The sequence below is a fragment of the Alexandromys fortis genome, unplaced genomic scaffold (genome assembly GCF_014885135.2).
Source record: "Alexandromys fortis isolate MF-2015 unplaced genomic scaffold, M_Fortis_MF-2015_v1.1 scaffold_122, whole genome shotgun sequence".
Classification (NCBI taxonomy): Eukaryota; Metazoa; Chordata; class Mammalia; order Rodentia; family Cricetidae; genus Alexandromys; species Alexandromys fortis.
Window position 1 is genome coordinate 4,475,180 of NW_026068004.1, and position 12,779 is coordinate 4,487,958.

The window sequence follows — 12,779 nt, forward strand, 5'->3', positions numbered from 1 at the left end:
CAGGAGGCAACAGAACTACACACTGTTGTGCACGTGTGTCTTTTTAAAATGTGTTAACAGACACAAGGCCGACCACAGGTAGACTGAAAAGCTGCTGACAGAGCGCCAAGCTATGGGTCACTTAGTGATCCTGTGGACTGAAGGGCTGGCAGGCGGTTTCCACTTTACGCAATCACCTCCAGCAACACCTCAGGGATGCAAGTGTGAAGCGTTGGCAAGCTGCGAACACGTTCATAACTGAAATCCACACACACTGCAACTGTGCAGAGCACAGATACGCTGCCCTGGGAACTAGCTAGCTTTCGATGCAGGTGACATTTACACTTCAAGCGATATGGATCCTGCTGTGCACGCTGCTCACTTTGAGGGCTGGAATGACAGAGGAAATGATGTAAGTCCTACGGAAGGCTGAGCTAGTAAAATGGACTCTGCGTGCCTTTGTTCAATAGTGAAGGAGATAAATCATTTCTAAACCTTTTTAAAGGGTGCAGCATGCACAACTCGCCACTGCAAACTATCTCAGGATGCTCCACACAGAACTCAAAGCTGCTGTTTCCCAGGCCCCCGCTGGAATAACTAGGTGTTCTACTCTTGGACCTCACCGGTACTGTCAACTCTAATCTCAGGCCTTCTGGACCCCTGCTGAAATAACTAGGGGTCCTACCACTCCTAGACCTCACGGGTACTGTCAACTCTAATCTCAGGCCTTCTGAAAACACGCCTGCGTGATCAGAATTTTTAGCTAAAATGAGCTCACCAAAACTACTTATTTGGTTCTAGAAATTCACTCACATACAAAACCAGAACTGCCCCATGTGTGCACCAGTATGCCATAAGAAAACATGCAGTTTCCACTTAATAATATATGTAGTTTCAACATTTGCTTTCTTTAAAAAATAAAGCATGGGTTCAGAATCAGAGAGAGGACAGACAAGCTGGTCACTCTGCCCTTTTAACACAGAGTGAGGACCAGCACCCGAAGGCCCAAGCATCCACACGCCTCATCTCAGCAGCTGCAGCTGGACCAGCTCGTCAGCATTAGGGAAAGCTGCCCACTGTGTCTGGACACTATGCACCCCCAAGGGTTCATGTGCTGAAGGTATGTGGTCCTCTGGGGGTGGAATGGCGCAATGGCAAGTCTTTTTCAGTTTGAGCGGATGGAACTGCTGTACCATCTTGAACTTACAGCCTCCAAAGCTGAGCTAAAAATAAACTCTTTTTGGATAAAGCAACAAGGTAGATTTCTACACAACCCCAGCGACTACTGGATATAGAATGGCCTGTATTAGGAGTCTAACTTAACTATGAGGTAGGCAATGGTTTGCATGTGAAAGGGAGACAGGGTGGAAAGGGCTACAAAAACAGTAAATGCACCGGGTGGGGACACAGGTGGCGGGGATGCGGATGGCGGGGGCGCCTTTAATCCCAGCACTTAAAGAGATATATAGAGAGAGTGGGCAGAGTTGGGGAGTAAGCATCACAGGAGACGGAGGCCTCCGCTAGAGCCTGCAAAACCGGTAGGCCAGGACCTCATGGTGATGCACAGATTAATGGAAATGGGTTAGTTGAGGATATAAGAGCTAGCTAAAAATACGCTTAAGCTATTGGCTGAACAGTATTGCAAATAATATAGTTTCTGAGTGATTATTTCGGGTGTAAATGGTCGAGAATGAACGGGCAGGCTCCAACAAATAATGGAAGGCAGAGGCAGGTGGATCTCTGAGAGTTCAAGGCCAGCCTGGTCTACAAGAGCTAGTTCCAGGACAGGCTCCAAAGCTACAGAGAAACCCTGTCTCAAAAAAAAAAAAAAAAAAAAAAAAAAAAAAAAAAAAAAAAAAAAAAAAAAAAAAAAAAAAAAAAAAAAAAAAAACAAAACAAAACAAAAAAAAAAACAACAACCAAAACAGTAAATGCAAGTGTATACACAGCACAGTGGGGTGGACTAATCCAGTCCTGTTATTTTAGGAGCTAGTAGGACGCTCTGGACACAATGCACTGAGAATGAGATAGAAACATTGATTAATTTCCTTGACTTCATCAACACTGTACACACATGAAGTAACAGATTTGAGCAGGGAATGATAGTGCATGCCTGTAATCCCAGCACTTGGGAGGTAAAGGGAGGAAGGATCAGTTGGAGGCCAGCTTGGGCTACATGAGACCGTGTCAAAACGAACAAACAAAATACAATAGGAGCCAAATGTACAAGAAAGGGGATAGTTCAAAGAAGATGAAGAAGATAGTAGAAAATATTCACAAAACTTACCATTCCCATCCCGGGAGCACTCGGACACTGCAACTGTGGAAAGTTCCAGGGATGATGAAATGGAAGAGATCACCATGCAGAATTCAAAAATGGAAAAATCTGAACCTGCCAAGTTCAAGTGGCGCACACCTTTAATCCCAGCATAGGGAGGCAGAGGCAGGCGAATCTCTATGAGTTTGAGGACAGCCTGGTCTAGAAGAGCTAGTTCCAGGGCAGTCAGGGCAATGTAGAAAGGCCCTTTCTCAAAAACAAACAAACTAAAAAACAAATAAAATAAATAAAAGCCCAATCTTTCCAAGAAGCCTAATCAAAGACTAAACACGGCTTCCCATCTCAGAGCTTTGGGAGGGAAGGATGGAAAAAGCCCCTCATTCCTCAAAGGCGGCTCCAGGACAAAGGGGTAAGGGCCCTCACCATCTTAAGCAGCAATTCACGTCTGTCAAACTATGCACGTCAAACTAAAGGCAGTTTCAGAAATGGGAGGTGTACGGTTTAGCTGCTTTCTTTAAAAGATACTGAAAAAATAGAACTCAACAAAAGGCACAAAGACAGGGAACAGCAGGTCCAGGAAATGTGACCAGCCTAGATGTGCTAAAACAGAGACCAAGTGATGGTTTATAGCTGTTGGGACCATTTGGAGTCCTGGCCTCCAGCTGCTCTTCCCTGCTAGAGATCTTTACTTTCCTTCTGATTTGAGCTACTGAAAGCTGTGTCAAAGCTGTTTACCAGCTCTGCTTCACGAGCACGAGTTGCCTTGGCCTTGAGGATCAGAGGATAAGGTTTTCAGCTGTTGGCCCACCTGACTGTTGGGTATATAAGCCTCCATGTTGCTACTGAAGAAAGGGCTTCTTACCAGTGACTAGAGGTCCACATCTCTGTCTGTCTTTGTGTGTTTCAATCTCCAGTCCCTCGCCCAAAGCTCAAGAACTCTATGGTAGCGCACAGAGTGCAGATGGACACTGTGCGCTGCATACGGCAGATCTGGGCTGTCACAGAAAAACTGTAAGGTGGATAACATGGCAGAGCACCCAGGAAAACTAAGGACAAAAGAAGGAAAATTAGACAAGTGGAGAAATGCAAGCTGAATGAACTGAGGAAAAGCCAGCAGCTATGCCGCTGGCCGTCTAATGGCACTATACTTCCTCTCCGGGGATTGGCTGTGACAGGACCAGCTGGAGGGGCGAGGAAAAAGTGAGGTATAGGCTCAGCATGCAGCCACCAAAGAAAGGCAGGACTAATTGTCAGCAATATTATTTAATATGCAAACTTCTCAATCTTTTAGTCTCTGTTTTTGACCCAAGAATACCTTTCATAAGTTTAATTTATTTTAAAAAATTCTACAAAAAGACGAAAACTCTGAGTGTTTGCAGTCTGTACATTCACCCTTTTCCTTGGTTCTTTAGAACGATGCTGCTCAGCGGGCTTTGCTCTTCATTTTCTGTCTTGTTCGTTTTCCTGGGCGCTTCTGCAAGAACAAAACAAAAAATTCAAAGGTAGTCACATACTTCTTGGCCTTCTGTGCCAGCGTAAGAAGGAACCAAGAGGCGCAGATTTGGGGGTGAAAACAGACTGACTAGGCCCCCGCCTGGACCCCTCACTTACATTTGCCCCTTTTTTCCCAGACTTCCTGGGGCCCTTGCCGTGAGCCACCTTGGCTCGGAAGCTGGAGACATCGTCGTAGCTTTCACGAGTGTTCCATTTGGAGCCTTTCTTCTTTCCACCAAAACCAAACTTCTGGTTTTTGTACCGTCGTTTGGCACTGGGCCTGGAAAAGGGGGCCCCACAGATTACTGCACTGACAGGCGCAGGCCCCTTTCTGCGAAGATCTTAGGCACCACTGTTGCAGGTCTCTTCTCGGGCTTACGTTCACTCTACAAACCACCCAGGCAAACTCATCTGGTAATGAAGTAACTCCAGAGAAGGAAAACTAACAGAGAAAACCCAGTAAAGGATCTAAAAACACCACTCAGCTTCCAGTTTCCACTGGCATCCATCTAACTCAATCCCGCTAGCTCACTCAGCCTTAGTTGTCTCTACTTCTCTGGAGGGCAAAATCAGTGAGCATTCAAATGTAACAAACTTTAAAACCTGTCAAATTCAGCCTAGCCAAGCACACCTCCCCTCCTGGGCTTGTTCCAGCTGCTCTAGAGATGTCAACTTGGAACTGGTGTCTCCTACTATCTGCTCGTCTGACATCTTAACCAGCCCTCACCCCACTTTTCTTACTTGCACATGGCACTTTCGAGGGACTACCACTACTCACTGGGGCTTCTGTACGATCACTTATGTTTCCACTTCCCTGACTGCCGCTTATTTACACACACACACACACACACACACACACACACACACACACACACACAACCTGTTACCTTCTCAAAATGGGAGTGTGATCTGCTCATGCGTGAGTCAAGCCAGTATCTGCCCCCTAATGCCAACAGGACGAAGGCTCCCTAGCTCCTGGCTTCACAGTGTTTTCTAGTGAGGGCAACACAGGCTGCTCCTCACATGCAACCCACTGGCTCCCCTCCCTGTGCCTCTGCTCACGCCGGTTCTTTCCTCCTGAAACACTCTCTCCCACTTTCCTGCTCAGACATGCGTGTCCTTCACACTAGGCTCAGGTGGGACAGTCCCCGTTAGGAAGCCATCCCCAGAGTGTGCCAGGACTTTAAAATGTGCTTCCACATTAATCCCCTGACATATAGGGAAATCATCACCCCTGGGCCTGCGCCCACCAGGGCAGAAAGTGAGATTGAGAAGAGGAACAGTGAACCCTGCCCCTTTAGGTCTTCATAGCCCTGGGGCACAAACCGTGGCCTCAGTAAACAAAGCAACTACAAGGCTGGAAGCCTCCCTCCTAATGAATGGCTGAACTCCCCACCATCACTGAGGGTCTTGTAGTAAAACAGCCATTTGATGCTCATTTCAAATGATCCAGATACCGACCCCCCTCCAAACACTACTGTAGCCACAGGCCCGTCCCACGGGATCAAACTCACTGTCCTCTGAGCATCGGCACTCTACACTGGAGGCCATCCCTGGGGGGCTCCATCACCACTCTGACAGTTGGCCATCACAAGACAAACCAAACTGAAAGCCCTTACCCTTTACTCATCTGCTGGCTCTTGGCTCTGGCCTTTGTACTGCGTTCAGCAGGCTTCTGATCCCCCTCAAGGAAATCCAGCTTATCAGAGAAGCCTGTGAAGGAAGAAGCATTTCCATCAGCACCACTGTATCTCTAGGAAATATGTCTTAAAGAGCACACCTCAGTCCCCACACCATTTCCCAAGCCTAAGCCCCGTAGAGTGAAAGGAAGATGACTACAGCACCACATTACACTGTACTCCCTTAGTTCTCAGGTACCCAATACCCAGGCTGCCCTATACCCTCAGCAGACAGATACACTGACCTTTCTGGTATTTCTTGATAGCATTCATCATGTGTTTTTTCTCCTGCTGTCTCTTCTGCAGGACCTCAGTCTGTACCTGTAAGATAGACACAAGGTCAGTCATGCATCCCAAACCATGACCCCAAAGGTTGTCTATCCATCAGCTCACCTGCTGCTACCACACTATGCTGAGTGCACCATAGTCTCCCATGGTGCCAGTGAACCTGCGCTCAGGGATACCAGCAGACACACTTCGCCAGTGAGGCCCACAGGACCAAACACACACAGGGCCGGACCCAAATCGGACCACAGCAACCTGCCCTGGCATTCCTGGCCTTGTCCTATCCGTTCAGGTGTTCTTTCTTACCTTCTTTCCATATTTCCTAAGCGCTCGAAGTTGCTTGGCCTTTTCAGATTTCTCCATGGCAGCCTGCTTAGTCTGCAGCTTCTGTCGAATCTAAAACACAGGATGCAGTCAGGCACTGTACGGAGCACACTGGACTAGGACTCTGGGGTTCCATTAACTCTGAAAGCTGTGGAACTTCCCTAGTTTCCCACATACAGACAATGCAGCCCCAAAGCTGAGTCTTTATCAGGGCACCAAAAGTGTCAGGGCACAGCCAGAGCTTAAAAGCAGCCCTGCCTCAGCATGCTTGTTCTATTACACAAAGCCACCTGCTTGTCACACGAGACCTGTCTCTCCCAGCCCTGTTTACAGATTAAGGCTAAACTTCAATGCCCTCTTCTAACAGGCCAGGTATATAACAAACTCCTGCACACTGACCCGGGCCTCCCCCATCAAACACATATATTTTACTGAAAGCGTTAGTAGTCATCGGCGTGGCTATCAGGTGTAGCTGGGCTTGTCTCGGGGTTAGCTTCTGGGGGTACCACCTAGAATTCTCTGAGATGAAGACTGAGGCCAAGGGAACAATCTAAATACATCCTAGCTGCGACATCAGGAAGGTTTTTCCTCCCAAAGTTAAGTGAAGATCAAGTCGCCCAACTCTAAACGACACTCTGTCTGAGTCATATATCTACCCCTCACTTTCTAGAAAACGGAGACCCAGAGAAGAAAAACCTGTCTACAAGCAGTAGGGTTTCATTGGCAAAGTGGGCCCAGAACTACAAGACTGCTGTATCTATACACCATGCCACCAAGCCTGCCAGGGAGAAAATACGCAAGTCTTCTTTATTACAGGGACCACACTTCTTCCAGCTCTTCTCTCCCTATTGTATCTAAGGGACAGACTGGCGTGCCTCTGAGGCAGGGACTCACACAGAAATACTGAAAACAGCAGCCAGCACAAATCCTCTTTAAAGACAACAGCAAATGAGCCAACTGAACAGACATACTTCACGGTGAAGCCGTGGCTTTCCAGAAGGAAAAGTTGCCTGTCTCTCTTACCTTTTGCATCTGCTGATCTGACTTGGCCATTTCTGCAAAATAATCGGTGGGCCGCTTGGTGGGGACTTGGAGCTGATGGAGCCGGGGTAATACTGCGAGCACTGCAGCCTGGGCCTGGCGGTAGCTGAGATTGCAGAACAGTGTGAAATAAAGGGTCTTACTGCCTCGCAGGAGTTGACCAGACTATCAACATCCCACTAGCAAGACAAAGTAAACAAAAACTGCAATAAAACTCCACTAATTCCCAATTTCATATATAAGAGACATCTCACTTTTCACTGGCTTTTAAGGGGAAATGCTTCTAATCAGTTGTTTAAAACGATGAGCTTATTAAAGGTACATTAGCACACAAACCGAACTCTTTCCCAACCTGTACTGAAAGTCCACTCGCAACCTCCCCTAGGCAGTCTGTTCTAATGACTGGATGCACCCACACTAACTTGAAATGAATTATTTTGAAATATCCCTCAAGCAGGGTGCTGGTTCAATGAAGACGAGGGAGTGGTCTCTCAAGCAGGAGGAACCCTAGCTCCACTCTCAGGTTCGTACTAACTCCTCGGTGCCTCTGAGGGTGCAGCCATACCATGTTCCCCTTCCCGTGATTCTCTTATCTCAAAGGACCCAGAACAAGACGTACAAACTCATTTCCCTCTTGAAGTCGTCTTCTGGGTTAACACCTTTCTTCTGGTCGTTGTTCTCGGGCGTTGGCTGAGTTTCATTGACTTCTGGCACTGGACCCAGGGTCACGTCGAGCCTTTCAACCCATTCCAGATCCCGTTTGAATTCGGCCAAACACTGTTTCAGACCATTCTAGGTAAGTCAGATACAGTGCCCATGAGAACCCAGAGTTTGTCTCTCTCGAGCCCAAAGTGCTAAGCTCAAATACCAGCACAGGAAGCCGAACCGCCTGGTCAAGGCGCTGGCTGCATCTTTCTCACAAGAACAGGTTTCCCAAGGAGTACGGCGCCTGTGCACACCAAGGAACCCCGACCCGCGTGCGAGCTCACCACATCATTCACCGCCTTCTTCGGCTTCTCGAGCACAACATTGAGGCCTGGCTTCAGGAGTCCGCGGGTAAACGCATCCTGCAACTACAGACCCGGGCGCGTCAGTACCAAAGAGCTCGGGTTCCCGTTCCACGTCCCGCCCCGCGAGCCCCGCTGCCGCCTACCTCCTGGTCTGAGACCGGGGACTCCTCCGACTCCGAGTCCGAGAGCGGAGGGGTGTCCATCTCGCAACCTCCCGCCCCGCGGGGTGCGCCCGCCGCTCCACGTGCCCTGAAGAAGCAAGCACCAGAGCCAGCAACTTCTCCACTAGCCTCTGGCTTTTCGACCCGGACTTCCGCTTCCGGGTGCAGAGCCCCGTTCCGGTTTCTCGTTGCTATAGGAACGGCTCCGGCGTTTGGGCGTGCCCGGGTTGCGCCGGATCTTTAGGAGGAGTACCTGCAGATCTCTGCGTGGTCTGGTAACCCAGAGTCGTGAAGAGAGGTGAGGCGTTTCTCTGGGGTCCTCCGAAGATCCTGAGAGCGCAAGAGAGAAAGGCAAAGCGCGGAAGGAGCCTCGGGGGTAGGGCGACAAGGAGAGGGGTCTGGGGGCGGGGCGTGGAGGGGTGAGGTGGGGCCAGAAGGGGCGGGCCCAAGGCCGAGTCCACTGGGGCGGGGCCGTGGGCGGGGCGGGACATGTCACGTGCTTCTCCACGCTCACCGACCTGCTGCTTCTTCTTCAGCAGTAATCTTTGACAGGTTCCATGTCCACCGTGGTAGCTCAGGCGCTGCATGTTTTTGGTCTTCGGTCCCACGTGGCCAACAATATCTTTTTCTTCGATGAACAGATCATTATATTTCCTTCAGGAAATCACTGTGTGAAGTACAATCTGGATCAGAAATGGCAAAAATTCATTCCAGGTAAAAAGAAAAAAAAAAAAAACCTCCCCACCCTGCCACATATATGAAAGGCATGTGCTACACAGAACCATACAAACTCAACGATTAAGAAGGTCTTTTTGCCGGTTGTGGTGGCGCACGCCGGTAGGATTTGCTGAAGGAGGCAGAGGTAGGAGGATCACAAGTTCGAGGCCAGCCTGGGCTAAAAACAGGGGGGGGGAGGTCTTTTTTTGACAACTACGATGTGCATGTAGTTTTATAAATGTAGAGAAAATAAGTGTCAATTTGCACTTTTTGAATATAGATTAACCTGACACATGTAGTCAACGTGACATGCAAAATAACGCTAATTTTAAAAGCATTTTTTCGCTGTGGCTTGATAGAAGAGTTACTTTAAGCAGTGTTTTTCTTGTACTCTCTGAAGGTTTGCGTTTGTCTTCACCAGAACCCCTTGTTGGGTCTAAGAGTCCAAGAGTGCACCATCTTCATTGAACCCTTGTATGATGGTGACACTGGAGATTTTATCCTAAGTCCTTTGTTCTTTTGTTCTTTTTTTTTTTTCTGAGACAGGATTTCTCTGTAGCTTTGGAGCCTGTCCTGGAACTAGCTCTTGTAGCCCAGGCTGGTCTCAAACTCACAAAGATCCGCCAGCCTCTGCCTCCCGAGTGCTGGGATTAAAGGCGTGCACCACCACCGCCTGGCCTTGTTCTTTTGTTCTAAGGAACAAATAATCTTCCTTAGAACCCGACTTCTGTTTTTGTTTACATTAGTCCAGTCAATGATATTCATGACAGTTCCCCCACTTTTTTGCATTGACCATTTTTATTCGTTCATGTGCAAATATAAAACACCACAATCATTAATGAATTGCTGTGCACCCAGGCACCCGGGATCAGCTAGTCCTAGGGTTTCTCTATTGCTTTTCTCTCAACCCACCCCTCCCACTAGCCAGCCCATCTCAGGTCATGCATATGCCACATTGGGAACTTTCGACCATTGCAACTGAGTCCTCACGTTTTTTATACTCTTCCCTGGATTTCCCATTTCCTGGTCTCTCTCTGTCACCTACGAGCTTCCTGATCCTTTTCTTCACTGCTGTATCCAACCCACTGCTTACTGTGTCCAGAGATTGATTGATTGATTTTTTTCATGTATATGGGTGTTTTACCTCCATTTGTGTCTGTGTACTACATGTGTGCCATGCCTGTGGAAGCCAGTAGAGAGTGTCAGTCCTGTGGAACTGGAGTTATAGACGGTTGTGAGCTGCCATGTGGGTGCTGGGAATCAAATCCAGGTCCCCTGAAGAGCAGCAAGTGCTCTTAACCACTGAACCATCTTCCACTCTGTATCCAGAGATTTAAATTTCAGTTGTTCTGTTGATGTTCATACATCCTGCTCTGACCGTTTCGCTTCTTGGAGCTTCATCTTGTGTTACCAAGAACCTCACCTCCACATGTGAGAATCCTCCCAGCCACAAGGTTCAAGGTCTTCCCATGCATCCTGTAAGTAGCTGCCCTATAAGCATCCTTCAAGCCCAGGCAAAGGTCAGAGAAAGAAGAGGAGGACAAGACTGGTGATGATGCTGCCAGTAAGCTCAAAACCAGCCAGGCATGGCATTCCACAGTCCCGGGCATCTGGGACATGATCTGGAAAAGGCAATTCAGAGTTGCAGGTGTCCTGAATTTCACCTCCCAGTAAGGACTATAGCCAGGGGAGGAGCAGTATAAAATATACAGACCAGAGCAGGTTCCATAGTGTCCAGATCTTAAATCATTATACATGAAATGAAAAGGGTCATGAATTTGAAGATATGAGCTTTATCTAGTTTTCCATTTTATAAGCTCAGTGTCCTCATCTGTGAAATTGATCTGATGTCCAGCTGCTGTGCTCACCAAGTAATAATGAGGCTCAGACATAATCATTTGTTCATTCACAAAAATTCACTAGACACTTCCTAACCACACACACACATCTGTCTTCATAGTGCCTTTATTACACACAGGAGGAGCAACAACAAGCAATAACAAGGATGTTAATGAGAAGGAATAGGGCCTGGAAAGTGAAGAACTTCGAGGGAATGTGAAATTGAAACGTCAGATAGTGGCAGGATGCTGGAGATGGTTTACTGAATAAATGACCATTGGTGATGAGTGGTGGTCGTCAAGGAGCTGGCCATGCTAACGTAGGAGGGAGAGAGTAAAAAGGATGGTACCCTAGAAGGGTGATGAGTGTGTTAGAGGAATCTCAAAGAGGCCAGTGCAGCTGGGGTGCAGGGAATGGGGAAGCAGGGAGCAAGAGGCAAGGCAACAGGGGCAGGGGCAGCGCTACCCAGGTGTGTGATGAGAAGCCTGGGGCAGAGCAGCCCAGTGCAGCTGACCTTCCCACAAGTTCATTCTAGATACTCTACGGGGGGAGAGGGGACACTTAAGGAAGAGCAAGGGTAGCAAGGAGCCCTGTTGAGAGGGCGCTGCATCAGGCAAGGGGATGAGGTGCTTAAGGCAGGTTGAGGACAGTCCTTGTGGATGGTGAGGCCAGTCCGGGGTCTGTTTTGGAGTAGGCATGACTGGTTTCCTCCCAAACAGACATGGAAGCACAGAGGCAGGAAGGGCTGAGTGAGGAGACACATCTACTTGAGACACATAGAAGCAACTAACTGGAAGGGAAAGGGGCAGTTCGGACTCCCAGGCTTCCATTAGCTCTGGGACCCACCTCCATTTAGGGATGAGGAGCTGATGAAGAACTAGCAGAAGAGGGACCAAGAAGATGGGAGGTGTGTTCCTGTGGGAGAGACGGAGCTATTTCAAGGATAACTGAATTAACTGGACTGAGAGCAATGTGAAGGTGTCTGGCACACCAAAGTATTGCTATCAGTGACTGTGTTTGCAGTGGTCTCAGAGCATTGTGTTGCCTAGTGATGCTGTAGACATCTTGCTTCAGTGCACACCACAGTCTTCACAAAACTCACTTAAGGACACAGGTCTCAGCATGCTTGTTCTTGCGCAAGACATGGCTACACCAAGCACCTGCTAGTATTGAGTCTCTGGGAAGTGAACAAATGAATGGGACCATGGCCCCTCCACAAGCCCTGTGCTGTGGCAGAGACTAGCATGCTTTCCAGTACGCAGACTGGTATCAATGGGGGGGGGGGAACGCTTTTCCCAGTGTAGCCTGGCAGAAAGCACAGGCGTGAACACAGTCCCCTTGCCTCCTCCAGACACGAGCATGTCCCCAGCTTTAACTTCTCACTGTGCCATTTCCCTCCCATCCTTGCTTCAGTCCCAAGCTCTGCCCTCAGCTTCAGAATCTTATCCAACTTCTACACCCTTTTGCCCCCAAATTTTCACACTATGGAATTCACAGTATACATCCAAAATCCATCTTTTGTTTTTGTTTTTTTTTTCAAGACAGGGTTTCTCTGTGTAGCTTTGGAACCTGTCCTGGCATTTGCTCCATAGACCAGGGTTGGCCTCAAACTCACAGAGATTAGCCTGCCTGTGCCTCCCAAGTGCTGGGACTAAAGGTATGCACCACCGCGGCCCGGCTTGAGAGATCAGAAATTTTTTTTTCAAAATCCATTTTTATTATTTCCTCTTTCCTCATGTTCTTTCCTTGCTGGATATTTAGACTCATGTTAAAGACATTATTACCAATGCAATGAAGCCCAGGCATAAGTATCCCAGTAAGTATGAATATAAATATGTAACTTTAATATACAAGTGGTGTTAGGAGTCAGTGCTAGGCTAGCCAGTTTTGTCTTTGAGAAATGGCAAGCCTTTTCAAGTCATACTTCTTTTCTTCTTTTAAAAACTGTGTGTGCCTGTGTGAGTGTACATGT

General features: G+C 48.2%; 2 protein-coding genes across 7 annotated transcripts in view; one reads left to right on the forward strand and one right to left on the reverse strand.

Annotated features, from left to right (window-relative positions):
• Positions 1-3,501: 3,501 nt before the first annotated feature.
• Positions 3,502-8,423, reverse strand: Ebna1bp2 (EBNA1 binding protein 2). Its single transcript, XM_050161404.1, has 9 exons — positions 8,234-8,423; positions 8,070-8,153; positions 7,700-7,872; positions 7,063-7,186; positions 6,022-6,111; positions 5,676-5,751; positions 5,371-5,464; positions 3,869-4,031; positions 3,502-3,731 (listed from the first exon to the last, which is right to left on the reverse strand). The coding sequence occupies exons 1-9, from the start codon at positions 8,291-8,293 to the stop codon at positions 3,681-3,683; spliced, it is 915 nt and encodes a 304-aa protein (XP_050017361.1). The 5' UTR covers positions 8,294-8,423; the 3' UTR covers positions 3,502-3,680.
• Positions 8,424-8,461: 38 nt separating this feature from the next.
• Positions 8,462-12,779, forward strand: part of Cfap57 (cilia and flagella associated protein 57) — a 65,627-nt gene continuing 61,309 nt past the window's right edge. For 3 of the 6 annotated variants that reach the window (XM_050161397.1, XM_050161402.1, XM_050161403.1), the window contains exons 1-2: positions 8,462-8,549; positions 8,788-8,965. In XM_050161397.1, the coding sequence (XP_050017354.1) occupies positions 8,809-8,965 (157 nt within the window). In that variant the 5' untranslated portion in view covers positions 8,462-8,549; positions 8,788-8,808. Of the gene's footprint in view, positions 8,628-8,787; positions 8,966-12,779 lie in introns of all 6 variants that reach the window. The other 3 variants (XM_050161401.1, XM_050161398.1, XM_050161400.1) reach the window with 3 other exon arrangements.

Coding starts and splice junctions, on each gene's coding strand:
- Ebna1bp2 (XM_050161404.1), bottom strand. CDS start 8,293: ATGGACACCCCTCCGCTCTCGGACTCGGAGTCGGAGGAGTCCCCGGTC. Junction 7,873..8,069: donor AGAAGGCGGTGAATGATGTG/GTGAGCTCGCAC, acceptor TGACTTACCTAG/AATGGTCTGAAACAGTGTTT. Junction 7,187..7,699: donor TTCAAGAGGGAAATGAGTTT/GTACGTCTTGTT, acceptor CTGCAATCTCAG/CTACCGCCAGGCCCAGGCTG.